We start from the raw sequence: 27,064 nt of genomic DNA on the forward strand, positions 1-27,064 counted from the left end.
TTTTGACAACACCGATCGCAGTGAGTCTAATGCTTTGGTCTGCACCTCTCCTCTGGCACATATCGCTCAGAAAACCCCAAACCCTTGCATTTCTGTGCTGGGTGCGGGGTAGACCCGCAGGAGGAGAGTGCAAGCCCTGCACGCACGCATCCGTGCGCACAGCGGCCAAACAGCCTGCAGGAAATGAGTCCGCTGCAAAAGCATGATTTCGTTTCCGGATACGTAGATCCCATGACCGTGCCTGTGATACGGTGTCTCCGTGGTGGGGACAACCCCGGAGGGGAGAGAACTTTCCCTTATTGCTAGCTATCAAGATGGGCTTGTTCGGCCCCCGGTGAGCAACATTTGGGAGGCTGGAAGTGCCACTGCCGGTCCCTACTGCTGTTGGAGTGCCTGGGTAGCACTGGTGTGGGAATTCTCTGGTCAGGAGATGGTGGGATGTGAAAAGCCACCCAAAATTTAAAAGGAAAGGCTTCATGGCTTGTGCCAGTGCAGCTCGTTGCAATACCAGTCAAGGGCCACACTTTTCAGCCGCTGTGTACCACCACTAACCATGCCACGAATCGATGCTTTGGTTGTAACCTCGTTGCAGTAGATGCGTGATATTTTGCAGGCTGGGGAAGATGCCCCGGGGGGAGTAGCTTGTTTGGAAAGGTCACGACGTGAAGCACATAAAGAGAAGCAAACTGGCGCAAAACGCAAAGTGAAAGGACACGTCCCATCCCTCCTCCCATCAGCCCACCCAAAGCCACCACCTCCCCACGCAGGTCCTCTGATTAATTCTCTGCCCAACAGCTTCCCGCTTCCTATTTTGGTAACACCTCCCCCCTACCCCACCCCCCCCCATCCACCTTGTTGAAACAGCTCAGATTGGCTGAAAATCTATTAATAGTGAGAAAAGGAAACCCAAAAGAATAACTTCGGAAATGGTGGGTGACACACCCCACGCTGGCGGGCTGAGCCCAGCTCGGAGCCTTACGCCAGCCGGCTCCTGCTCCTCCCAAGGCGGGATGAGAAAGCTAAGGAGCCCGAGCAACCCACGGAAGGGGAAGGGATGTGAGCCAGGCCTGAGGAAGTTCCTATTTGCCTCCCTGTTGTTTTTTTTTTTCACAGCCTTTCCTGATTAAAGAGGGGCAACGGGTTGAGTTTGTCAAAGGGAAAGTGGGGTCTGAGGCTCCAGGGTTGGCCTTTGCTAGGGGAAAGTGTGCGCCAAAGCGAGTGAGGAAGCTCCTGGTCTTTTCTCTGCATCGCAAGAGACTCCTGGGCGCAAGGAGGGTTTTATCCACCCACCACAATGCAGCCGTGTCTGAGCCGGAGCAGAGACCAGTCGCTGCAGAGGACAGGAAATTTGTCACCTCCTTTTAAAACTGTGAGAGCGATCAGATTGGCAGAATATCACAGAGCAGCGTTATTTATGCTGGAATTAAGCTGGGCTACCAGAGCAAATGGTTACCTCACAGGCTTTTTAAATTTTGCCTATGTAGAGGCTCTCTCCCTCCTGTCTGCTTAGGGAAAGATGGGCTCCAAACAGCAGCATCCTCCCTACCTACCTGCCGAGATTTCGGTGAGGGATGTCGTACGAGGATGCTGTTCGTGTGCACGCCACCCTTCGCCCTTGCAAAGAGGCACTCCCCACGTCAGGAGACACACCTCCAAACTGGCATCACCCAACCCCTTTGCTGCCAGTCTCACCATCAACGTTATGAAATGGTTTCACCCAGGCCAAAGACCAGCTTGGCTTCTCGGGTAAGAAGATCCAACAGCCGTTGCCAGAGCCTTTTCAGACTCTAATCCATCAGTCAATTATCTAGTGCAGGGATGCCTATCCTCTCCAAAACCCTGCCAGAATAAAAACTGCTGCAGAACAGTCTTGATAAAATTGCACTGAAAAATATTAAAAGATGAGACCTAATGGCTGGATGTAATTATTGCTAAAGTATCACTTGGGAAGGAAACGAGTATGTCTGGACTCTGGTTTAAAGCTTGTTTGTAGCAGGGAACCTCCTTTACCCCGCTATGAAAAAGCTCTATTGAAAAGACCCTTCAGATAGGTGTTGTTTAGATCTCGTGCACAAGTGACAGCCAAATCAAGGCAATAATAGACAAGTGTCCTCTTCTCTGCTGTCAAATGAAATGAACCTACAGCCACAGCTGCTGTCCTGAAGGACTTACCCAATAAGCCCTTACTGGCTAGACATGGCTGGGGAAAATGGATGTTCTTCAAGCCCTGAAGGGTTTTGCTCCGTCTCCAGATGGAGAGGAACATACGGGGCTTCCTTCGGCATGGCTGCACTGCCAGCCTGGAGATACCCCTGGTCTGGAAATTCGGGGCATGTCCCTGGAGCACCTTAGCGTCACCCTGAGGGCTCTTATAAGTCTGTGGGATTTTGCAGTCACTCACAACCCTACATAGCCAAAAGCCTCTCTGCTTTAATTCAGACCCGGGAAAATTTTAAGTTGTCCTTATTTTACCCTGTGGAAGGCTCCCTGAAGCTCAGAGAGCAGGACTTGAACCAAACCTCATGTGAGCTTTGGCTGCTCCATCCCTCCTGTTAGATCCGCCTCACTTTATTTTATTCACACGACACCCTTTAAACCTCCTTGATTTCGACCAAGAAACCCATCCGCAGCCTGAGATGCCTTTCCTGCCAGGACTGCAACACACGTCCCCAAAACCCAGGTTCTGATGAACTGGCATTTTCTGATGAGAAACCTGCTTCATTAACAAATTCCCCATCAGCTCTTTCTGCAAGTACTTGAGCCAGCTCAGCTTGTCTGCTGTTTCATTTGGAAGTATGACAAATATTAAAAATAATCATCCCAAGGCACGTCTCCCCACTTGGACACATTCCTCTTCCCCTGAAGCCCTGACACGTCTCCTTCTCACTCCCTTGGTCCCTCTAAACACCGCATTTGGGGAGGCAGAAATGGGTTCATTTGCTGTACTAATTAATGAGCAGACGGTAGATTTGAGGGAGCAGAAGTATCTCAGCACTCCTCACTCCCACCTTCTCAAAAACTTTGTCATTGAATTATCTTCCATGCCATGCTTGGACCTCTCCTGAATTTCTCCTCAAAGACTGTTTCTTGCCAGAAAATCATGATCAGAGGCATCTTTCACCCAAACGGACCCAACTGGTCCATCCCACGCAGTGCTCCATCCCATGGTCAGCTCCAGACAGAGGCGAGGGATGCCAGTGTTGGGAGGAAGCATTGGTCCAGCCGCTCTTATGGATAAACATAGGACATCCTACTTAGGATTGTGTCTCCACAGCTCTTCCCATGGAAAGTCTGTAGCTATCTAAGAAGTGAAGGGAAAGATGAAAAAAGAATCAAAAGGAGACAGGAAGACCAATGTGGAAAACTAAAGCTCCAAAACCCTTCACATGAGGTTGTCAAGGAGGCAAACAAACACAGACACACGCGCTCATCTCTATCCAAGCTGCCCCCAGACATTTTTCATCACTGAGCCTGGAAACATCCTCTTTCCACTGGGGGCTGATGGGATTTGTAAGGGACCCAGCTCCAGCCCTGCACCTTTCCCAGGCTGCAAAATGAACTGGGGTCTCTTTGCAGCCCGAACAGGAACGTTCCATTGTGCAGGAAACAGTAGTGGAGCTGCTGGAGCGGAAAAGCGGGGAGAATGAGCCAAAAAATCTACATGTCCCAGCTCGACCAGACCCTCCAAAGCACAGAGCGTAGCCACGCTCCTGCCCTTCTCCTGCCTCCTTTACGCTGTTAGTGTGGAGTCATCCTGCGATGACCTTGCTGCTTGGAAGCAAGATTTGTGGCAGTACAGCCTACTCCTGTCTCAAGCAAGCACCAGTCTCCCATGAGCTGAAGGACACGATGTCTGGCACATTTAGCACGGAAACCCCTCTATTTTGGCAAAAGTCACCCAGGGACTTTGGAAGAAACTCAAGGTTTACACTGAGTAATGGGCCACAAAAGTCGCTCTGCAGCAAGGTAAAGCCCAGCTAACTCTGGCCCTAAACAGCGGCTGTGAATCGAAATCATGCTGAAAATCACAAGAATGCCGTAAGACCACATGACTTTGTTATACACCGAACATTTTGGGTTTTTCTTGTATAACTTCTGTGTTGTAAGTCTTTAAGATACTCTTTCAGGCTTCTGTTTGCAAACATAAGTGCTAAAAAAACCTGTTTTTTAATTTTTTACTTTTTACTTTAAAAAGTAAATAGATGAAAAGTGGAGATTTGTCTGAATTTGGAGAGGAATGTCAGGTCCACAGGAAGGACCAAGAGACTAAGACTACCAGATTGGCGATGCCACCTTGACTCCATGAGGAGACTTCCCAGCTTCATCACCTCACTCCGGCAAGGGTTGAAGGCTGGCCCATGAATTGACTTCAGCAGTAAGGAGCTATGAAGCTGGCAGCAAGGCGGTGGGAAGGAGACCTTCAGAAAAGCCAACGCTAAGAGATGCTTGGCCAAAGCCACCCATTTGCTCTTGAGGGCTGAACTGTCACATCTCAGTAGCCTCTTCTGGAGACTTGACCTCTTTTCTCCAGCCCAGAGCTGCCGCTTGGTGCATGGGGATGACTGGGGGGACAGATTTATTCATCAAGACAGAGCAGAAGTTCCTCCTCATGCTTTTCACCCCAGAAAGACAAATCATCCCTTGCTGACTTTTCCTGGAGGACTACTCCAGACAACTTGAGACTGAGTAAGTACACGAGCCCCTGAGACAGGAATGATTTTTATTCAGCCTGATGGCTTGTCTACACAGAGGTACTCAAGAAAATTAATTTAAAATTAAAAGAAGGTATGATTTCAGAGTGGATTAGTCAAAGTGCACACAACCCACCAGGTGGCCACTCCTGTTTGGCTTTAAATCAGCCCTCATTTAATTTAGCCAAAATGAAGTACCTTAAATCAAATTAAAGTCTCCTTAGCCCTGAAAGCCGACAAGGGGGAGCTGATGCAGTTTAAGAAAGTTAATTCAGGGGAATCTGTTGATGGTCCCCATGGAAACAAGCCCCCAGATGTCACATTGGGCACTGACACTGACCAAACGTCGGGGATGGAGCACACCTGCCTCCCCAGCTGAGTTTGGCCTTTCATGATTCCTGGACAAGGAAAGCTCTGATTGATGTCAGGTACGATGTCATATCAGCAGCTCCTGCTATTTGCTCAGTTTTTGTAATGGAGAGGGGCAGGACAATAAGACAGTGGACAGACCATGCCACAGGACTTCAGTGAGGTCCATCCACTGCCCACTGTCTTCTAGGACAGGATAGGGAAGTGGAAAGAGACAAGGTAGTCTTGCCTATCCACAGCGAGAAGCAGCATTGCTGAGTGGCACGAGGAGACCGAATTCATCACCTTGCCCTCCTCTCCAGCTGGCTGGTTTCATATTTGGGTTCATGTTGAGCAATGCGGGGAAGGAGCTGGCCCTGAGCTACTCATCCTGCTGGCTGAACCTCTGCCAGCTGGCCAGCGCTGGGGAAGAGCTGTCACATCTAATGTCACTCAAGTTAGGCGCCATGCATTGGCGACGTGTCTAGACTCTATCCATGAGAGATGAGGGCCACAAGGGTCTCACAAAAGGACTAACGTGCAGATCTCCTGTGGGTAGGTTTTGCAGCCACAAAATCCCCACTTCTTCTAAGAAGCATGCCAAGTCTTGCAATGAGGAAGGGGAGTGGAGGAAATATGCCCCTTCTTGTGGCGGGGGCTCTTCCTACAGGGAAAAGGTCAACCCCAAACCTAAATAAGGAATATTGATTGGCTTCTCTGGGACCTCACAGTCCAACAAAGCCAGACCACAGAAGGGCAAACCTGGTATTAGCAGGAAGGATCTAATGCCCAAACTGATTCCATCAAAATTGAGGATGCCAGCCTCAGCTGGAGGCTGACACTTGCTGGAGACCTGGCACGGAGGAGGTCCAAGCTGCAGCCCTAAGGGGAAGCAAACAAGAGACTCCAAACCTAAAGGAGTAAGGAGACCTCAGCCTGATCACAGGCAGCTCCGACGCAAGGGGAAATAAAATGGAGACGGGTGACTGGAAGGTCAGTTTGTGCTGGCACACAGCACCGCTGCGGCGTTGCAAAGCGTTGTCTCCTACTTCTTGCACCTCCCTTTCCTCCCAACCTCTCCTGAAGATTTACAGCAGGAATCTCCTTCCCACAACAGCCTCTGCCTGCTCCTGCCACTGAGGCTTTCAGTGGGGAGGCTGCCAGCCCCCGGATGGGCCATGCTTGGGGCAGGACCCGAGGATGCCTGCCCACCCCAAGGGCAGAAAGGGCTAGCGGAAAAGCCATGGCGATGGCAAGGAGGCGATAAGACCTGAAGCCTCACCCTCTTTTGTGCACCCAGCACCTTTGATGAGTCATAAATCAGGCCAAATTTATGCCCTCCAGCCAGCAATTTTATTTTTAACCTTTTCGGGGGAGTGAGTCACGCTGCCTCCCCCAGTCCATCCATGCATCACTCACCACCAAGCCAAGATGGACCCAAAGATGATGAGCTGAACATGTCCTGGACTGCATGATCCTTAGGGGTCCTTTAAGACTTGAGATATTCTATGATACTATGATCTTTGTTCCATCGAGACTCAAAGGTGCTGTGATATGAAGTGGCGAAAGACACAAGTGATGCCGGAGCCACCTCCAAGAGGCATTGGTGACCTCCTCAAGCATCCCAACTTTTCTTAGTAAAATTTTGGGTTATTCCTAGTCAAATAACCACTCCCAAGTGCCATCTGCTTTTCTGCTTTTTCAGGCTATGCTGGGGACAGGTTCTGCGGGCACATCTAGGACACCTGCAAACCTTCACTGACTCCAAAGCTGCCATCGCATGCCCCTCACCCCGTGTTTTTGCAGAAGAACCAGGCGGGATGGCAGGATCTGTCCCTCCACTGCCACTAGTCCCCCATGACCTTGGCCATCCGGGGTTACTGAGCCAGCAGCCTGGAGATTTCCTGTTAACGCTGTGAGGAGGGCTCCACATTTCCTTGGGATCCTTTGTCAGTGCTATTTCGGGTCCCACCTTTTTTTCTCTTCAGCTCCCCACCCACACCTCCCTCAGGGTGGGGTCTTCCCGGATAATTCGTAGCTCTATATATACACATGCATATACGTATGCACCTACATATATTTGTATAGCCATGCATGCGAGTCGAGCCTTCGGGCATTGACTGGACACGGCGGACTTGGCAGGAGGCTCAGCGCTATTCTTTAGGTGGGGAGAGCCTAGGAAGGGAAGGACACAGCTAACCCTCCCTCCTATTCAAAACTATTTAAAGACTGTCTGGCACAGAGTTTCTTTCCCACCAAATGGCTCCAGTGACGATCTGGCTTTACAGGCTGTGTAATCTGATCGACTTCTATTGTTGGCAAATTCATAATTCCCTCATTATTTAACTCTCCTGAAACAGTCGGTTCTACAGAAAAAGAATATGCATTTGAACTATTTTTTTAAATTTTTTTTTGTTTTTCAAGAGCACTGGGACTCAGTTTCCATTTGAAGAACTTTTGTTCTTCAACAGCTCCTGCTCTTCCCCTCCTTAATACAATACACATGATCACAGGAATCACTGATGAAAGGCGCAAACTGCAAGAGATGACCTTTTCCAGTGCTGTCCTAATGCAGGACTCTCCAGCACAGCATATTTATTATCCTGTGGGCTCTTATATATATCCATGAGCAGCGCAAGTAGAGGAGCCTTAACTGTTTCCCCACAGAGAGGAAGGATGCTTTTGTAAGGACTACGCGCTGGCTCATACCTTTGCTCAGCCACAACCCTCTGAAGCAACCCTGGTTACATTTCTTAGAATCATAAAGAATCATAGAATCATAGAATCATTTAGGTTGGAAAAGACCCTTGGGATCATCGAGCCCAACCATCATCTCCACTCTACAAAGTTCTCCCTTACACCATATCCCCCAACACCACATCTAAACGAGCCTTAAACACATCCAGGGATGGTAACTCCACCACCTCCCTGGGCAGCCTATTCCAGTGTCTGACCACTCTTTCTGGGAAGAATTTTTTCCTAATGTCCAGCCTAAACCTACCCTGCTGCAGCTTGAAGCCATTCCCTCTTGTCCTATCACTAATTACCTGTGAGAAGAGACCAGCACCAACCTCTCTACAATGTCCTTTCAAGTAGTTGTAGAGAGTGATGAGGTCTCCCCTCAGCCTCCTCTTCCTCAAGCTAAACAGTCCCAGCTCCTTCAATCGCTCCTCATAAGATTTATTCTCCAGGCCCTTCACCAGCTTCGTTGCCCTCCTCTGCACTTGCTCCAGCACCTCGAGATCTCTCTCGTATTGGGGTGCCCAAAACTGGACACAATAATCAAGGTGTGGCCTCACCAGTGCTGAGTACAGGGGGACAATCACCTCCTTCCTTCTGCTGGTCACACTATTTCTAATACAAGCCAGGATGGCATTGGCCCTCTTGGCCACCTGGACACACTGCTGGCTCATGTTCAGCCCCTTGTCAATTAGAACCGCCAGGTCCTTTTCCGCCAGGCAGCTCTCCAGCCACACTGCCCCAAGCCTGTAGCGATGCATGGGGTTGTTGTAGCCCAAGTGCAGGACCCGGCACTTGGCCTTGTTGAAGCACATACCGTTAGCATTGGCCCATTGGTCCAATCTATCCAAGTCTCTCTGTAGAGCCTCCCTATCCTCATGTAGATCAACACTCCCGCTTAGCTTCGTGTCATCTGCAAACTTGCTGATGATACACTCTGTGTCCTTATCAAGGTCATCAATAAAGATGTTAAACAGAAATGGTCCCAACACTGAGCCCTGAGGGACACCACTTGTGACCGGCCGCCAGCTGGATTTAACTCTCTTTCTTAACCTCTCCCTGTCTCATTTTCCCCCATCTCTACATACAAGAGCAGATTTCGGATAGAGGAGCTGTCTCATTTACGGGCTGGTCCAGCACCTTGCTAACCGGGGCCCCAACCTTGGTTAGGTGCCAGAGCAATACAAATAATTACTAATAGTAATCCCCATGGGAGTCTATTACATTATGATCCAACTTCCTCCCAAACAATTGCTCCTCTTCCTTGCTTTGTATGTTCTTCAAAAGAAGCGGCTGCTGTGCTTTAGGGCTGGGACACCAGCCGTGGTAAACATACACCCAGCGTTCCTGCTCAGCTGGGCCTGGGCAGCAAAAAGAAGATAAATCTGATGTAAGACAATCACATTGCGGGCAGGAAAAAAATTGAGGGTTTAATGGAAACGGCAACCTAGCAGCACTAAGCAGCGTTTATCCTGAGAAGTCCCTTAGGGCACATTTATTCACTATTTACAGGATGATCTTATTCAGAATGGCCACAAGAGCAAGAAATGTCAAGGGCAGAAATGCCCCCTGGTCTCAGGGCTCAAAACATCTTCATTCAGAGAGCAGCGAAGGTCTCGACACTACACGAGCACTGGGTTGAGGGAAGCAGAGGTGTACTATGGACACTTGGCTTGCCAGTACGTGGACATTTCCCTGCTTTCTGCCTATGCTGTGGGCATCCTGCTGGTATCACCCAAAAGGTGTGTGAAGGGAAAGATGACCCATAAATGGGAAGAAAAATGCCCCTGGTCCACAGCCAGTCCTGGGCTGAAGTTGGCCCATCCACTGGGTGTGTGGGACAGGTGAACTGTCCTTGTAGGGTACACAAGATATAGAAGCACCCCAATGCCTTAAGCATAGGTGCAATATCAAACTCCTATGGGAGCTGGGAACCCAAAATATTGAGTGTCCAACAAAAAAAGGGATGTCAATGCAGAAAGACCACCCCAAAGAGGTTTGAGTTGGATCACGTTGGAGCAGAGTAGGCTTTGAGTGGGCTCTCTTGAGGTCCTTGGGCCCTCATTCAAGTAGTTAGCTTGCTCTGAAATGTATGGTGGCAAATGTATGGTCCAAGATGGTTTTTCCATTGCTAGGACCAGGAATTTAGGCCTACACAGCATGTAGCAAGGTGGAGAAGGAAGAAGGGGCTCGCTTATTGGTCGGCCAACTGGCCTGACTTAACGCTGACGAAGAACAATGCACAATTTGGTCACCCCTTCCAAGATGGAGCACACAACGGCTTTAATTAGTCAATTAAATGTGGCTTTGTCATAGGAGATGAGACACAACCGGGACCAGCCAGCTGGGTTCTTGGCTGCTGAATGACATTGTCTTTCCAGCCCAATGACCTCATTGTTATGACTCAATAGGGGAACAATGTTGTCCACCCAGCAGCCCAGCAAGGAGCGGGATTCCTGCGTGGTTACAGCTGAGCAGAAGAGCATGGGAAGTTGTGGGATGTCGCTGGGTCGGGGATGCAGCGCTTGGCACTCAGTGCGAACAGGCTGCGGTCGGTTTTCATGGCATGGTTGCGTGCTGAGAAATTCCAGAAAATTAAAATAATAATATATAATACAAACATAGCATGCAAAGGTGATCATATTCAGCTCCCCAAAAACTCAGCATCTGTTCCCTAGACAGGTAGGTCCAGGTAGTGGGTTTGAGCATGAAGAGACTCACTGGTTAGGGAGCAAAATGCTAAATGGTATCTAATGGAAAGGAAAACTTGCAGCACTTACACGCTGGATGATCTGGATGGAAAAAAAAACCCTGTCTGTGTCATCTTTTGAGCTCAGGGCTTCACTGACTTCTCCCTGCCCCCGAAACCCTTCTCTCCAGGGCAGAGTCTGGCGGTCGTGCCGCAGGGCAGGCCATGGCAGGGCAAGGGAAGGGAGCAAAGGAAGCAGGAAGGAAGAAGGAGCTGCATCCCCTCCCTGCTGTTAATAATTCTCCTCTTTCTCCTAAAAGAGGCCGGCAGGTCTGCAAACCCCATCCTGGGCTCCCACCTTGGAAGGGACCCAGAGAGGTGACCAGCAGCTCTGGGTGCAGGAGGGGGACACGGGGCTGGGCTTCATGATAATATCCAAATTACTCTGCTCCCGGGGTGGTGAGGACTGGATCCTGCTTTTGGCTCAGCAGTGAAACCCTGACACATCAGCTTGGGCATTTCCTTTAGAAAACCAAGCTGGAGCGGCAGTGGAGTTGGAGATGGGGGGAGAGGGCAGGGACTGGAGGTGGGGTCCATGATGGGACCTGCAAAAAGCCATCAGCAGAGCAGAGGAGAGTGAGGGAGAGGGCACAGAACTGGGATTCAGTCGGTGCTGCTGGTTGTAACCCTGGAGCTGGGGGGTAGGTATGGGGAGAGCAAATGCAGCCCCACGTTGGGGATGGGCTACACCACTGAAGGCTGCAGCTACGTGAACAGCCCTGTCGTGTTGGCAAGTGATCACTGCCACATCAAAGCACGCCTCTGCTGCAAAAACTACCCTGTTTTGTGAGACAGGAGAAAATCAGCATCCCTGATTATAGAAGAGACAACTGAAAAATCCCCACGCAGACTTCAAATCCACAGTTGGAGAAGCACAATCATATGTGCAAAAAGACCCTCCCGTTAGCCTGAGCCCTATCTCATCCAGATGTCTCTGGGAATTATCATCGGGGCTAAATCCTCCTTGACTCCCGTTGGGGCAGCTCTCAGAAATCAAGCCCTGAGTCTATTGACCATGGAGGCAAGAAAGAGCTGAGGCATCAAAAGCAAATGGCGACTTTTAGTAATGCTTATTGATAACTCTTGGTAATTGATTGTTGCATTATTGCTTTAAATAATTAATAACTAGCAAGCCCATCTACTCCAGACACTGCTCTGTGGTGCAAGCGTGCTCCTGGCCTCCGTTAGCTGAGGTTGCTCAGCACACGAGCATCTCTGCCTATCCATCACTGCTTCCTTCCAGCACCCAGACCTCTGTGGGCCACAGTGTCACGGATGAGAGGCTGAAGTGCTGGAATGATGCAAAACAACAGAGCCAGGTCCTTCGCCCAGCAAGCTTCTGCACAGTGCAGTGGCCAAATAAGTAGGACACGCACGCTGGAAGCCAGGCATTGCATTTTGAGGTTGTGGACGCAGCCCATGGCCAAGTCCTTCGCTGCTGGAGGATTTGAGCCAGCTCTCCCAAACAGGACTGGAACCATGTTGGGAAAAAGCAAGAAGTGGAGCAAATCCCCATCTTGCAGACAGCCCAGATGCATGGAGGGTTGAAGGCACCTGAGACGGAGATGAGTTACAGCAGCAGGATGTTTGGCACCGTGCTGCTACCCGTGCACACAGACTCTCGCCCCTGGGAAGCCGGCTAAAATCCTGATCCAACCAGATCCAAAGGCTGCTATTTATTGCTACGGAACAAATGCATTATTCCTACTGTATATTATCAAAGAGAGGGTTCCTCCTTTCCCCACTCTTGGCAGTTTTGTGGTAAAAGCCAAGGATTGAACAGGCTGGGATAATTTGCTGGGACTTTGAGAAGTCCTGCGAGGTCCAGGTGGCACTACGTTGCCATAACAAGGCATCCCCTGCCTTTTGGGGGGAGAAACATGGGAAATCTGCCCACAGGTGCCCCACACACATCTGTCCATCTCAGCAAAGAGCAGTCTTGTTGCTTAAAACAGGAACTGAGAGATCTGAGGATCTTTCTCTGCCTCTATGAAATACATTCCTTTACCTACTTCAGAGGCAAGCTGTGAGCATCTGCTCTCCTCAGATTTGGGCAGAAACAAAATCTTCTTACACCTTGCTTTCTCTTGTCCCTCGACGATATGTGTGCCTCCGCTCAGACCAAGCCAAAATCCTTGCAGGAACAGCTCATGAGCTGCACTTTTCTTACCCTCCCCTTCCCCAGGCTCCCCACTGCGATGAGCGTCAGCCTTCAGGATGGGAGTAAATATATAAATAATGCAATCCTAATAGTGCTCTCCAAAAACCAGCTTCAAAGCCAATTCTCCTGCAGAGGTTTCCTAGCCCTGGTCCCACCCTCCCATCCGCATTATCAATCCCCTTCTTCCAGCACCTTGGGGTACCAGTTTTCCCAGCCAAGATGGAAATAAACCCCTGCCCCAAAACTGCTTCTGAGCGGGATTATAAGGAAACCTTCCTAAAAGTCCAGCTGGGCTGTGTTCACCAGCTCGGGGCAGCCCCCAGCACTTGCTCCTAGGGAAAGCAGCTTACATCCCTGCATCGCTGCCACCCCCCCGGGCGAGCCCCTTCCTAATCAGATCGGAGCAGTCCCGCCAGACACGCAAAACGCTCTCACGGAAGACAAAGCGGAGAGTTGCAACCCTCATCCGCCAGCTCAAACACAAATACAGCCCCGAAATAGCCAGCATTCCTCTGGCACGGTTGTCCCCCAAGTATTTTTCATCAAATCTGCAAGGCACACGTGGCGGCTTCTTTTCATGATTTTCTGACATTTTTTTTTTCCAGGGGGGCTTTTTGCAGGTTTTATCGTCACTGTTAGCAGGATTTTTCTGCATGGGAGAGTCGTGGTTTCAGTTGGGATAGAGTTAATTTATTTATTAGCAGCTGGTGTAGTGCTATGTTTTGTATTTGGGACGAGAAATACTTTTGATAGTGCGCTGGTGTTTTCAGTTGTTGCTGAGCTCGCAAGGTCTTTTCTGCTCCTCACACCACCCCGCCAGTGAGTAGGCTTGGAGGGCACAAAAAGCTGGGAGGAGACACAGCTGGGACAGCTGACCCCAAACTGACCAGAGGGATATTCTATGCCATATGACATCATGCTCAGTATATAAACTTGGGGGAAGAAGAAGGAAGCAGGGGGGAAGTTCGGAGTTATGGTGTTTGTCTTCCCAAGTAACCATTATGCACGATGGAGCCCTGCTTTCCTGGAGATGGCTGAACACCTGCCTGCTGATGGGAAGCAGTGAAAGAATTCCTCGTTTTGCTTTGCTTGTATGCACCGCTTTGGCTCTACCGATTAAACTGTCTTTATCTCAACCCACGAGCTTTTTCCTCACTTTTACCCTTCCAATTCTCTCCCCCATCCAAACTGGGGGGAGTGAGCGGGCAGCTGCATGGTTCCAGCTGCCATCTGGGGTTCAACCATGAGAGAGAGCATAGCTGAGATACAGAGAGTCGTATGGAGTGGGTCCTCAGCAACCACCACACCAGATCTTGGTTTTGGGACTTGTCCAGAATGCACCAGCTCTCTGTGGTTTCTCCCGGTAAGCACCGTGATGGGGCTCTGAACCCACTCTGGTGCCTGTCCAGTTGTTCACGCCATGTCCTGCAACGATGGGAGCTTCTGCACTGGTCAGGGAGTGTGTGCAGAGGGTCTTGCAGGAGCATGAGCTGCTGATGGGGACGACTCACTTTTTTTCCATCAGAGATGCTGATGAGAAACCGTAATCTACGTTTCTAATATGATGAGGGGAAGGAGAGCCCTGCTCCCTTGGGGGCTGCCATTGAAAACCCTTTAAAACACCCAGAACCTTAGCCGTCACAGCTGTCAACTACCTTAGCAAGGCTTCATAGGTGGAAGCACAAAAGAGATGGATTTCTTTTTTGTTTTTAAACAACCCCCCCAGGTCTTTCCTCTATCAACCCATCAGTTTGGACTTCTGCATTTCCCTCCCACGCCCTTTGTAAAGGGCATTCGTAATGGACTGTACAAAGTACATGTTGACCATGAGGTCCCCTACTTCTCTTGCTGCCAACCCAACCTTACATGCCCACTTTTCACCTCCCCCCGCCATCAGTCCACCCTTCTTCTTGTTGTGCCACTTCCTTTGCCAAAAGAAGAGCTTTTTTTTTTTCCCAATTCAGCTGCCCTAAATCATCCCCCAGCAGCTGAAGCCATGATTTGGAGGAATACTGACATGGGGAATGTAGATGGCGATGTGTGACAAGCTTTGTGGCTTGGTTGTGCAGCCCACAGTGGTGGTTGTATTTACAGCATCCTTGCCCTCATTAGGAATTGCTTAACACCTTCTCCTTGTTGGAAAAATCTCACAGAAAAAGGGGGTTTAGGTGAGATGGTAAATTATAGGCAAGATATCAAGAACCGTTCTGCAAGGGAGAGTTTCTCTGGTGCATGGCCATCCTGGGATATTGCTCCTTGCAACAGCCTGAGATGGACTTGGGCTGACGAAACACTGAGTGAGGGCTGCAGGGTCTAAACGATGTTAGTGCATCCTCCACCTTGAGCTGGGTCTAACTGCAGCACATCAGACAACTTTATCAGCCTTAACTGATGTGTTGTAGCAGAGGCAGATGTCCTCGCCATGGAGGTGATAACCCAGTAGCTGTAACGGCTATGTGCAAAGCAGTGACGGCAGGAGTGGCAACTGCAATCATCTTGACGGCAATGATTGCTCTCGGCAGCTTCCTGCCTAATGAAGATGTCTGCATTTCTTCATGGGGAGGGCCCATGAAGGGCCTCCTGTGGTGGGGAGCAAAAGACACTGCACCAAGGATGCATCAGTTGTCAAGACTATTTTTTTTTTTTCCTTCTTTTTTCCCCTCTGTGTTTGTTGGCTTAAACAGCAATTTTTTATTTGTCAAGCCTATTGGAAAACATGCTTTCATGTAGTATCAGCAATGAGATGCATCTCAATAGGTTGGATTAGGGGCTCCAGGCTCCAACAGCTTTGCAGAATTGTCTAATAATAGTGTTTTACTTTGGAAAGAAAAGGGAAAATAATTGAATTTACCACTCCCATCTTCCCCAGACCCTCATGGTAAGCATGCAGTGTGGATGGATGGAGATCCACAAGGATCTACTAGGCTACGTTGTTTTCCTGGACACAAGAAGGATTGCTCCAAGCTGGCCTTGTTCTGTTGGGAAAGGGTGTGTGCACTGCCACGGGCCACAATCCATCAAGGCCAAATCTCCTCCTAATTTGTGCAAGACCAAATTTTGCCATCTAGCACCAAAGAAAAGAGTAAATATATTGCAGCAGGACTAAACCCAACCAGGACACCCATGACACTTGGGGAACTTGGATATTCCAACACTAAATGGGACTGGATTTGGATGTGAGCCAAAACCTGGGCAGCCAATCAGAGGAAGCCTGATTAATTCTTGCTTTTCTTTCCTTTAATCGCTGTCTGCCCACACTGTGGGCAGATATCCAGGGTATCCAGACACTAAGCATGGGGTCCTTCTGCCTTCAGTTAGACGATCAAAAGTGACGCGTACAAACCTCGGCTAGCCATTTACTTCCTCTCTGCAGATCAAGCAGAGACATATTCAGCTGCTCCATCGATAGTTAATTCTAAGCTGCGAAAACAACTGGGAACTGGCAGCTTAAAAGTAAAATTGCTTCCACTCCACGTTTAAACAGTAAAAGTGAGTTTTAAGAGAACAACTCCTGTTTACTCAAAACACTCGAGGGACATGAAACGATTCATTTCAGTCACTAACTCCATCAAAGACTGGCGCTTGGGATTTGCTCAATGAATTGCTTAGCATTAAACTCAAAAATATGTTGAAAAGTTTATGTGTCAGGTATCCAGGACCTTGGTTACTTGATGTATCTTAAAGGTATTTTAAATGTTGTTTTGCATCTGTCAGTTTAACAGAAACTTCCTCTACAAGTAAAGATCGATTGCCACCGATAAGCCCCAAATTAGTATTATTCATCATTACCTAGGAAGACTTAAAAGATGCATAAATTAGAAATCAAAATAGAGCGGTGGCAGGCTATATAACTGCTTAAACAAATATTTTCGTAGTGTGTCCACCTGGTTAGAAAACACAGCTGAAAGGCAAGAGGGGGCTGTAAATCTCCAAGTTCTACAATGAGCAAGTGGGGAGAATCAGCCCTGCTTAAGGGATATAGCTATGAATTGTAAATGAAAAAACATGATTAAAATCAAATCATTCCAATTAAGACTTTCTTCTTCTGTGTTTTAAATCGTGATTAAAATTCATAATTTAAGCCACATCAATTTAAATCAAAGCACCCTGCCATAAAATGAGGTTTTGAACCCTTTGTGAGGCTTTAATGAGAAAAAAGGACGTTCTCCTGTTGAATGCAGTTAATGGGGATTTATTGGTACCATTCATGGGTAGGAACTAGCAGCTTAGAAGCCTACAAAATTGCATAGACTGAGAGTCTTGAGGGCTTTTTTTAGCTGCCTGGGAAAATTTTAAGGAAGCAAAATAATTTTCTATCCTAGGGTGTTGTAATAAGCTCAGAATTTACTTTGCTGTGATATTGCACATGGCTGTTCAGCACAGGGAAATTTATCACTCGTGCCAAAGAGGTCAGCACCTCTCATTGCTTTTTTGGCATGGGAATTACCCCGAGGCTTGGGCGAGCGTGGAGGCGATGATCTCGACAGCCACCGAGGTGGGCTGAGATTAACTCCTGCGTGCTTGAAAAATGGGCTCAAGGGTGTAATTTTCTCTTGCCGGCTTCACCGCTGACGTGACGCCGTATCTCATTTCGCTCACGTTTTGCCCTGGCTGTCTCTTGGCTGGATCCGGCTTTGCCGGGAGCCCCACAGCAGTTCCTGGTTCATCCCATTTGCAGCACATGTGTCACTTTTCATTGCTACGGGTGATTTTGGCATGCTTATGGCATTGCTTTGATTTGGTATAAATTCATATGCCCTTTGAAAGAGGCTGTGGAGAGCACAAACACTTCATCGCATTGTGTCAAACCAGATGAAGAGACTGATTCATCTGAAAACTAAACTAATATTAGAGAAAAAAAAATAAAAAATAAAAAAAAGAGGGGGTCGTTTCATGCATTTACTACGTGTTGCTACTTTCTCCGCTTTGCCAAGAGAAACCCATGGGAACAATTTTTCTATTTGTTTATTTGTTGTTTTCATTGGTTTAGGGTCCAAAAGCAAATCAGGTCCCCAGCAGCTAGAGAGTGGGAAGATGCCTGAAAAAATGCACGAACGAGAATCCTGGTTTTGGAGTCGTGGGATCACAACCTGGTTTGAGGGTTATTGGCTGGCCTAATACATGGTAGAAAACTTGCTTCCCTTACCGGTGCTTTAAACATTTCTTCTGTTGCTTAATAAATCAGAAATATCCAACAAGGACAACTTTAATTGCTTATTTAGTGTATATATAGATTTATATATGTAATATATATACCCAGGACTTTGGTTACTTGATGTCATCCCAGTGCAGCCACTGCTAACTGGATCCGTGCTGGGGAGCACAGTGCATCACTTTAACTACTGTGTTTTTTCTCATAGTCAAGGCATACAGTATCTTGATAAGCAGCGTATAATAGTAACCCTGAGAGCTATCCATTTTCCGCAGGCTGCAGCAGTATCATTTAAACTTTTCCATTTTTCTTTTACCCCCCATTTGCGTACGTGGTGGAATGTCTTATCTCACCCTCCTGCCTTTAGACTCTGGGGAGGAGAAAAAAAGAAAAGTGGCCTTTGCTATTAGGTTTCAAAGAAGGACTTTCTCAAACATAGTTTCTCCAAACCCTCCTGCAGAATCTTTCAAGTCCCCTTTGTCAAAGTTAAAAATTTGGCATTTTTCTCTTTGCTTGTATCTAGCAGAAGCCACTTAGAATAAACGCCTGACAAGGTTGTCTCCTGATTTCTCTAAAACAGATTTAATATATCTTTAAGCACTACAGCTTAATAACTCTAAGCCAATTTCTACCTCCTCCTGCAGTTAAATTTACTAAAATCAATTAAGGCTGAGAGAGAAAATTTCAGCCTTTGTCATTAATAACTAAGGCCTTATTCTTCCACTGCAAAATGACCTTCCTCCTCCCTTTCACCAGTCTCATGAGCCATGTGGCATAAGACCAAAGCCCCCTGCACATAGAGCTTGTAATACAGAGAAAAAGCCGCTGGATTAATCTAATTTTTATTACGAATGCTAAGAATATGAGCCAGACCTCAAAGCATCATCTAAAATGGGACCAATTCAGAAATAAAAAATTACCTTTTCCATTTTGGAGGATGTTTCAATGCAGATCTCGTCTGCCTATTTCTCAGGCGTCTGTCCTGCACCTGGCTTCAAACACACACTTGTTTTTTAAACCTAAAGACCATGCTTTTCTTATCTATCTTTCCATTTGCAGCCTTTAGGGTGTACTCCTGTCCCACCATCAAGAAATTCTTCCAAATCCTGAAACCTAGATTTTTTTTTGATGTTTCCAAGCAAATACAGATACTGTTATGCAACATAAGGGTTTCCAGGGGTAGATCCTGGATATTTTTGGTGTAACATCAGACCCCGAAGGGGAACATGTACAGAGACAAGCATCTCTAGGGGCCAAATCATAGAATCATAGAATGATAGAATGGTTAGAGTTGGAAGGGACCTTAAAGACCATCTAGTTCCAACCCCCCTGCCCTGGCAGGGACACCTCCCACCAGAACAAGTTGCTCCAAGCCCCGTCCAACCTGGCCTTGAACACCTCCAGGGATGGGGCAGCCACAGCTTCTCTGGGCAACCTGGGCCAGGGTCTCACCACAATCATAGTGAAAAACTTCTTCCTGATATCTAACCTAAATCGCCCCTCTTCCAGTTTGAAGCCATTACCCCTTGTCCTATCACTACATGCCCTTGTAAAAAGTCCCTCTCCAGCTTTCTTGTAGGCCCCCTTCAGACAGTGGAAGACTGCTATAAGACCTCCACGGAGCCTTGTCTTCTCCAGGCTGAACAACCCCAACTCTCTCAGCTTGTCCTTATAGCAGAGACTCTGATCAGCTTCGTGGCCTCCTCTGGACCTGCTCTAACAGGTCCATGTCCTCATCCCAAGACACATCTGTATTGCCTTCAGAAGACACTCCTCTCTCTCTCCACAAACAGCAGCTGGATTCAAGGACAATTCTGCTCCAACCCTAATCACCTTGGTTAAGTAGCTGAACCTACATGACATCAACTTGGCTCCTTCAGTGGGAGGAAAAAGCAATTTGCCCATGACTGCAGAAGAGCTGGCAACACCAGGACTCCCAATTTTCCCTTCCTCTGCAAGGCAGCTCATCCCAGCTTGTCCAAACTGGGCCCTATTCCCTTTCTGCTGCCACTCAGCCCCAGCACTATGCCAATACATGGGACCTTGGACATTACGCACAAGTCGAGCCATGCTGAAAGCCAAATCTCAACCACGCATGTTGCCTTCCCGCAGCTGGTTTATAGCGGATGCACATCTAAAAGCAGGTGCTTCAGCAGCACTGAATCCCCGTTGCCTAAAATAAAGGCTCATTCCCTTTCGTTATCCCTTCTGCTCTGTGCCGGGCATTGAGGCATTACACTGAGTTAATTTTAATAAGTCGTTTGCATTCTCCCTGTCTCCTTGCAATACTTTGTCACCAAACTGTCACCGGCGTCTGCTGAGCGCTCCTGGCCTGCGGCCAAGCAAGCCGTGAGACGTACGTTATTTACGGGACAGAAAAGGTGCCTGCAACATGCCGAGCCGCGTGCGCTGCAAAGATCCAAAGATTTGCAAAGCAGCCACATTTAGTGATGAGAAAAACTTCAGCGAGAAGGCTTGGGACCCAATAAGGAAATGATCAAGGGAGGTTATCGGTGCCTTTGGGGTTTGGAGCAACTTCACTCCATCTCTTGAAGGAGAGAGAGTTTTTTTTTCTCTTTAGGGTTGATGGGGCATCCTGGCATTTGCTGGTTCCCAATGGCTTTAAGCAGTATTCGGTACCGAAGGCTGACTCTGAGTCACTCTATGTCTCAAGTCAAGTGAATACGTGCATGCAACCCCCAAGAAGGTCACCCCAAGTAACCCACCACAGGGCTCTGCACTCAAAGAAGGCAGCAGCATTACTACTGGCATTTTCCAAGACTCCCTCCGGCACTCGCTATTTCTAGCATTATTTGCAATTCAAAGCCAGTAGCTAACTTGAAGCAGGCTAAGTCATCCTTGAAGGAATCTGTCCCCCTCCCTTGGCTGTGGAATGAGGTGAGGACATTGATACCCATCACCTGGAAGTTTAGCTAGAAGAACAATCCCACCTAGTCAGCATGGCCCCCAGGTGGTCACATTGCAAAGGGGTAGAAACAAGCAGTGCAAAGCCAGCAGCTCCTCCTGAATCACAGCACAGGGTCAAGCTCCAGATTTTAGAGGTGTCATGATAAAAGCCTTCTAAATGTGACTTGTGACTTCTCCCCTTGCAGCATCGTGAGGTGGTTTCTGCCATGGAAAGCCGTTGCTGCATTGCAGCCCCCTGCTCACCAGGCCTTCGTTGATGCTATTTCATAGAATCATAGAACACCAGGTTGGAAGGGACCTCAAGGACCATCTGGTTCAACCTTTCTTGGCAAAAGCACGGTCTAGACAAGATGCCCCAGCACCATATTTGTAATGCAGCAGCCTCAGAGACCCCAACTGAGAGCGTCTCCCCATCCCTGAACAATCATCGCGTTGTCTCTCCACCTACCAGCACACAGTCTAAGCAGACACATGCAAAAAAGAGAGAAAACCTGTAGCACAGCCTGTCCTTCAAACAGCATTTTAGCTCTTCAGACCATAGCAGATCATATATGATTTTTGTACAGTAACAAGTAAGCTCATCTTTTTCTCCCCAGCTCTGTCTACCTTCTCGGACAGGGCTGTTTAGATCAAAAGTAACATGGTTTTGGGTATAGGTTAGTCCCAATGCTTAGGCATGTCTAAACTGGAGCTGTGATATGGGCAGAGCACATCCCTCCTGCCTCCACCCAGTTTTAAGTGGATTTATATATTTCTCAAGGACCTCCAGAGCAAAACACCATGAGGCTTCAGCCCAGCGCTACAATTAGAGCAATTAGAGCCGTTAAAATTTGATGAAGCTCAGATGAACTGTCCCCATCCCTCCCAAATAACAAAGAAGCAACAGGAGAAAGCACCTCACCCCGGGGTGTGGGACAGCATCACACCAGGTAGTTTGGGGGAAAACATAGGGTTGGTTTTGGTTTTTTTGGTTAAGCACCAATGGCACATGGAAAGGGTTTGGGGGGAGATGGGTGGTGCCTCCCCAAGCCCCACCATGCAGTAGGACCTGCAAGACCCCCATGAAGACCCCAGGCTCGAGCCTGGTTGTCTCACAAGCTGCAAGAGAAAGACTCGGTGGATTTGCTTGGCAATCCCAAGACCAAAGACACTGCTCTCTGCAACGTGGACTGTTCGGCGAAGCCCTGGGGGTAGCAGGGAACTGATCTCAGGTAGGGGGAGAACAACAAATGCCAGATGACAGTGCATCATTTAGATTTAAAAAAAACCAAACCAAAACAAAACAAAAAGCAAGGTTTGGTCTGGAGCTCTCTGTGAAGGAAAGGGCAGGCATTGCAAGAATTCAGAAACAACATCCTTAGGTGGAGATTGGCAAGTTATGGAAGAAGCTGTGCACGTAAACAGGCTCTCGACGAGGAAGTTGGCAGAAGCATGTGAAAATGCTTCGGTGGGTTTGCGGGATTTCACATGCCTGCACACACGGAATGGACCAAACCGGGCCACCCGGATTCCTGCAAAGTTCAAACCCTCCTGTGATGTTTGGCTTTCTCAGCAGAGCTGAGGGTGGCCGTCTGTCATGCAAGGGTGCTGTAGGGCTGGGAGCAGGACTGAAGGTGAGGGAGATGCTCAGGCTCCCAAACTGCATGTTTCTGCCCATGTGCCATTCTCCAGCAGCTCAGCAGCTGGCAGGGAGGAATTTCCCACCATGGGTGGGTTGTTTGCTACGTGCTTGGTCCCACTACTGCTTGGACCACCTGGAGATGTAGCTACTGAAGGCACCTGGGCTTGGGGCTTGACCCCTTGTAGCACAGAGCAGCTCAGCTGGGTGTCACGGCAGGATCTCACCTCCCCAGAGCATCACCCTGTAGGGATGAAGCCCCAGTTGCTCCATCCTCCCTGGTCCCACAGAGGACCAAGGGGCTCTGGGTGCTGTGGTGGGACCCTGGGGACAGGACAAAGGGGCCACCCAGTCCCGCATCATGGAGAAGGGGACAAAATTCAGGGTAGGCAGGGATGGATATGGTCCCGCATCTAAACCCCAACAGCTCCTCTCTGCTCTCGCATGGCAATACAACACCCAGAATAACGCGGGGGCCACCGCACAGCCTGAGGGAATCCTCGCTGGCTACAGTCAACCTCGATCAGCCCCCACCGCCTGAACCCCAGAGCTTGTGTGGCCAGCCTTAGGTTTTTTTTAGAGGGTGCAGATGGGGAGAGAAAAATGCATTATTTATAGGGCAAATAATAACCAAAGCGCAACCCCAGCCTCCCTGCAAATGCTGAGAGCAGGTATTTCCAGCCAGCCTCCCGCCACTGCCGACATGAATGATCACCACCCTCCTCAACATAAGCCTTTAAAGCAACTCTCTGGAATTAAATCAGTGTGTCGCACTGGTTCCAGCTCCTTTCATTCAAAGATCTTCAAGTGCTTTACAAACAATTCTTTAATTAAGCCTCCTAAACAGACCCACGGGGTATCATTACTATATATCTGCTTTGCCACTGGGGAATCAAAGGCATCGCGCTGCTAAAACGGCTTGCGAAAAGGTCGCAAAAACCTTGTCGCCGTTCCTCCGACAGCAAACGTATGACACGCTCCACTCGAATGCTGATTTTAAAACTCTCTGGTTAACAAATTTCTTCTCCTCCCATAGCTGTGGCCCCAGTTGCCCGCTCCTGCCCGTGTCACGATTAGTATTCAATGGCTCAAATGGATTTTAAAAAATGCACATCTTTGACAGCCCGTCTTGGACAAACACGAACTCCCAGTACCAGGGAGCCGGAGCAGCTTTGGGAATGAAAAGGGGTGTTTTGGCAACAAGGATTTAAAACCCATCAATCTGCGCTTTGCTTTGAATCGGGCGAAGGGTTGATCTCCCGTAAAACCCCTTCCTGCCTTTTTTGCCCTCAGGGCAGGTTTGAGCTGTGTCTTCTTTTTAATCCTCTGAGAACAAAAAGTATCGGTTTTCTCTTCCTGATGCAATTTTGCTATCGTACCCCCGGTGGGATAGAAGATCTAATACGGGGAAAGAATAAATACAATAAAACGTCCTGTGAGCACGCTGTAATGGGTAACTCTGAGCCCCCGGCAGGCTGGGTGAATTTAAAGATGCTGTTTGCCCGACGTCACATTCGCTGCGTCTCTTGCACACACCGGCTCTGCCTTGTCTGAGGCCGACTTTTATTCTGATTTACAGCAGGGAAATAAGGGGTAATCTCTGCAGAATCGGGGGACTGGCTTGATACAAACCTGGAAACCGGTATGTCTGGTGAAAGAGCCGTGCCCAAAATAGCTGCTTTTAACAACTTCAGCAACCTTGGGCTGATTCTGCTCTGCCCCATGCACGATGTTGTCACCTTCTTCCTCAAGACACACAAAAACACGCTGCGAAATCCCAATGCTCACCCCCCCATTTCACATCCAATTCAAACAGAGCAAATCACGCAGGCCCCATCCCCTTTACTATTTTTTTAAGATACCAAAAACCTTACAGTTTCACTTACAAACCCAACTTCTTCCCATTTTGGTGGGGGGGGCAGGGGGAAGATGAATTTAGGTAGCTCAGATGATTGCAGCCAATACCAGCATGGGAGGTGAGCACTGCTGGGACTCCAAGCCCAACCACCCAGCAAGGAGGGATGGTTATTTTGACCCCTAAGGAAGAAAATCTTGGTGCCAATACCCAGGGAGCAACATAAAAGCACCTCTAAGGAGCTTATTTCAAAACTTAAGGGGAGCACTAATGGCAGAAAACACTGTTTTGAAGGATTTAATCAAAGAATTTCCCAGAAAAAAATGTAATAGGATCACTTGTGAGTGCTACAGAAACACGTCCCCCCACCATCCTACCGCCAAAAGCCTGTTTTGTACCAATCCCAGCATATTTATCACTCCATTTTGAAAAAAACCGAACAAAACCTTCTGAAGAGGCAAAGTCAGCTAAACTCAGCTCAGTTCTGGCCGGCACAAGAAAATCTGCATTAACAGCTCTTGCTTTATGCCAATATTAATGAGGCTGAGGCTTCTGGAGTTTTACTGGGAAGAGAAATCTTCTCTTTTGAAACTCCTGTTGGCATCGGGGGGGGGGTCGGAGGCTTCACACCTGCTCACCCACTGAGCCGCGTCCAGTTCCGAGAGGAGCAGGCAAAAAATCGGGCAGGCGGAGATTTCAGCTGGATCTCCGGGAATTCACCCCGTAGTTAAACCTCCAGGGCCCTGCCTCCACTTGTTCTTTTACCTCCGGAGAGTCCCCCAGCTTTTGTTACCTTGAATAAAAGCACATTCAGCTCAGCAGAGGCATTGCCGGGAGACGTGACCCGGAGCAAGGTTTCAACTTCTCGTTTTGTTTTATTTTATTTTATTTTGTTGTATTATTTTATTATTTATTTTTTTAAATTTTTTTTTTTTTTATTTTCCTCTTCCCTCAAAACACAGGGGAAAAAAATACCCCTTTCCTCCCTGCCTTTATTCACTTTTAAAATAATCAGTGCGTTTCCTTTCCTTGCTACTTCTCGGTGTGGTTTATGGCCATCTCTCCGACGAAACACCCTGCCAAAGAACCAGACCTCCCGCTGCATCACCCACAGACGTTTCCCCAGCACCCTTAACCCCAGCACTATTGCAGGACCCGAGGCACCATTTCCACTCCCAAACCTCCCTGCTGCGATGCAGCCCCCGTCCCACAATGGTCCCACAGCAAAGGGCCTCCAGAAGTCGATCCTTTTTTTCCCCAACTCCACCATCAGCTTCCATCAGGGAACTGCTGTCTCCCACCACTTTTCCCCCCTCTTTTCCCACCACTTTTCCCCACCACAACCCAGGGCTGAGGACTCACGTTCCATACGTGCAGCACCTGGCGTGCTGGACCATTGGAAGAGCCGCCCAACCAAACCCAACCAAAGGTCTCCCCTTGCTCCATGGGACCCCAAAAGAGGGGTGTGAAGCTCAGTGCTTTGCACATCCGTCTCCCCAGAGCCCCCAGAGCCCAAACCCCTGACGGGGGGGTGCTTTATGAAGCTGGATGAAGGAGCGAAGAAGCGGCGCGTTTAGCTCATACCGTTGCGTAAAGAACCAAGCACTGCGGCTTTCGTGCCCCAAGTTGCCGCGGACGGTTTGATGCGCTTAGTTCTTAAATAAGAGGGTTAAATCAGCCCGGATTCAGAAAGCGGAATCAGCCTGCATTCAGAAAGCGGGTGGGCACTCAGCATCCCTCAGTTTATTTTCCGCATTTCTGCCCGATTTGCTTCAAAGTAGCCGACAGTAAAAGGGAAAAAGAGGCGGGGGGGGGGGGGGGGGGGGGGGGTGGTGGGGAAGGAGAAAAGGTGAGGGATGCTGGAGGTGGGGAGCGTGGAGGAAAGCAAAAAGCGGGGCATCCGGAGGGGGATGAAGGCGGGGAGGCGGCACTCACCGAGCAGCAGCAGCGGCAGCAGCAGCGGTGCCCGCATGGTGCCTCGGCGCGCCCGTCCCCGCCGCCGCTCCCGGCGCTCTCTCCCCGGCGGGGCGGGCGGGCGGCCGCTGCCCTCCCCCGGCCCCGGTCCCGGCCCCGTCCGTCCCTCCGTCCGTCCGTCCCCCCACCCCCCCCCAACTTCTCCTGCCGCCGAGGGAGGTGCACCGCCCGCCCGGCCCGCCCCCGCCTCCGCCCCCCCCCCCCGGATCGGGGGGGAGAGACCCGCAAGGAGGGGGGCGGTGCTGGGGACGGAGGGTGGCTAGAAGGAAGGCGGGGGGGGGGTGGGGTGGTGTCCACTTGGGGGTTTCGTCGGGGTGAGGTTTGGGGGGGGATTTGCGGTTCCCATCTGCAGGAGGAGGGGTTGGGAGTTTCGTTGGGATGGGGTTTTGAGGGGGATTGGGGGTTCCCATCTGCATGGGGGGGGGGGGGGGGGTTGGGGGTTTCGTCGGGGTGGGGAGGTTGGAGGGGATTTGGGGTTCCCACCTGCAGGAGAGGGGATTTGGGGGTTTCTTTGGGTTGGAGGGTATTTGGGGTTCCCATCTGCAGGAGGAGGGGGTTGGGGAGTTCGTTGTGATCGGGTTTGGGGGGGATTTGGGGTTCCCATCTGCAGGAGGAGGGGGTTGGGGAGTTCGTTGTGATCGGGTTTGGGGGGGATTTGGGGTTCCCATCTGCAGGAGGGGGAGATTTGGGGGTTTTGTTGGGATAGGGGTTTGGGGGGGATTTGGGGGTTTCATTGGGTAGGAGGGGATTTGGGGTTGCCATCTGCATGAGGGGGCTGGGGGTTTCGTCCGGGTGGGGGAGGTTGGAGGGGACTTGAGGTTCCCATCTGCAGGAGGTGGGGGTTGGGGG

The 27,064-nt window shown here is 49.4% G+C and overlaps 1 protein-coding gene across 4 annotated transcripts in view; it reads right to left on the reverse strand.

The window, feature by feature from the left end:
- PODXL (podocalyxin like) overlaps window positions 1-26,332 on the reverse strand; it is a 46,457-nt gene extending 20,125 nt beyond the window's left edge. For all 4 annotated transcript variants that reach the window (XM_063323700.1, XM_063323699.1, XM_063323698.1 and 1 more), the window contains exon 1: window positions 26,177-26,332. In XM_063323700.1, coding sequence (XP_063179770.1) covers window positions 26,177-26,213 — 37 coding nt within the window. In that variant the 5' untranslated portion in view covers window positions 26,214-26,332. The remainder of the gene's footprint in view (window positions 1-26,176) is intronic.
- Between the last annotated feature and the right edge of the window lie 732 nt (window positions 26,333-27,064).

This window comes from Chroicocephalus ridibundus, chromosome 1 (assembly GCF_963924245.1).
Source record: "Chroicocephalus ridibundus chromosome 1, bChrRid1.1, whole genome shotgun sequence".
NCBI classification, from domain to species: Eukaryota; Metazoa; Chordata; class Aves; order Charadriiformes; family Laridae; genus Chroicocephalus; species Chroicocephalus ridibundus.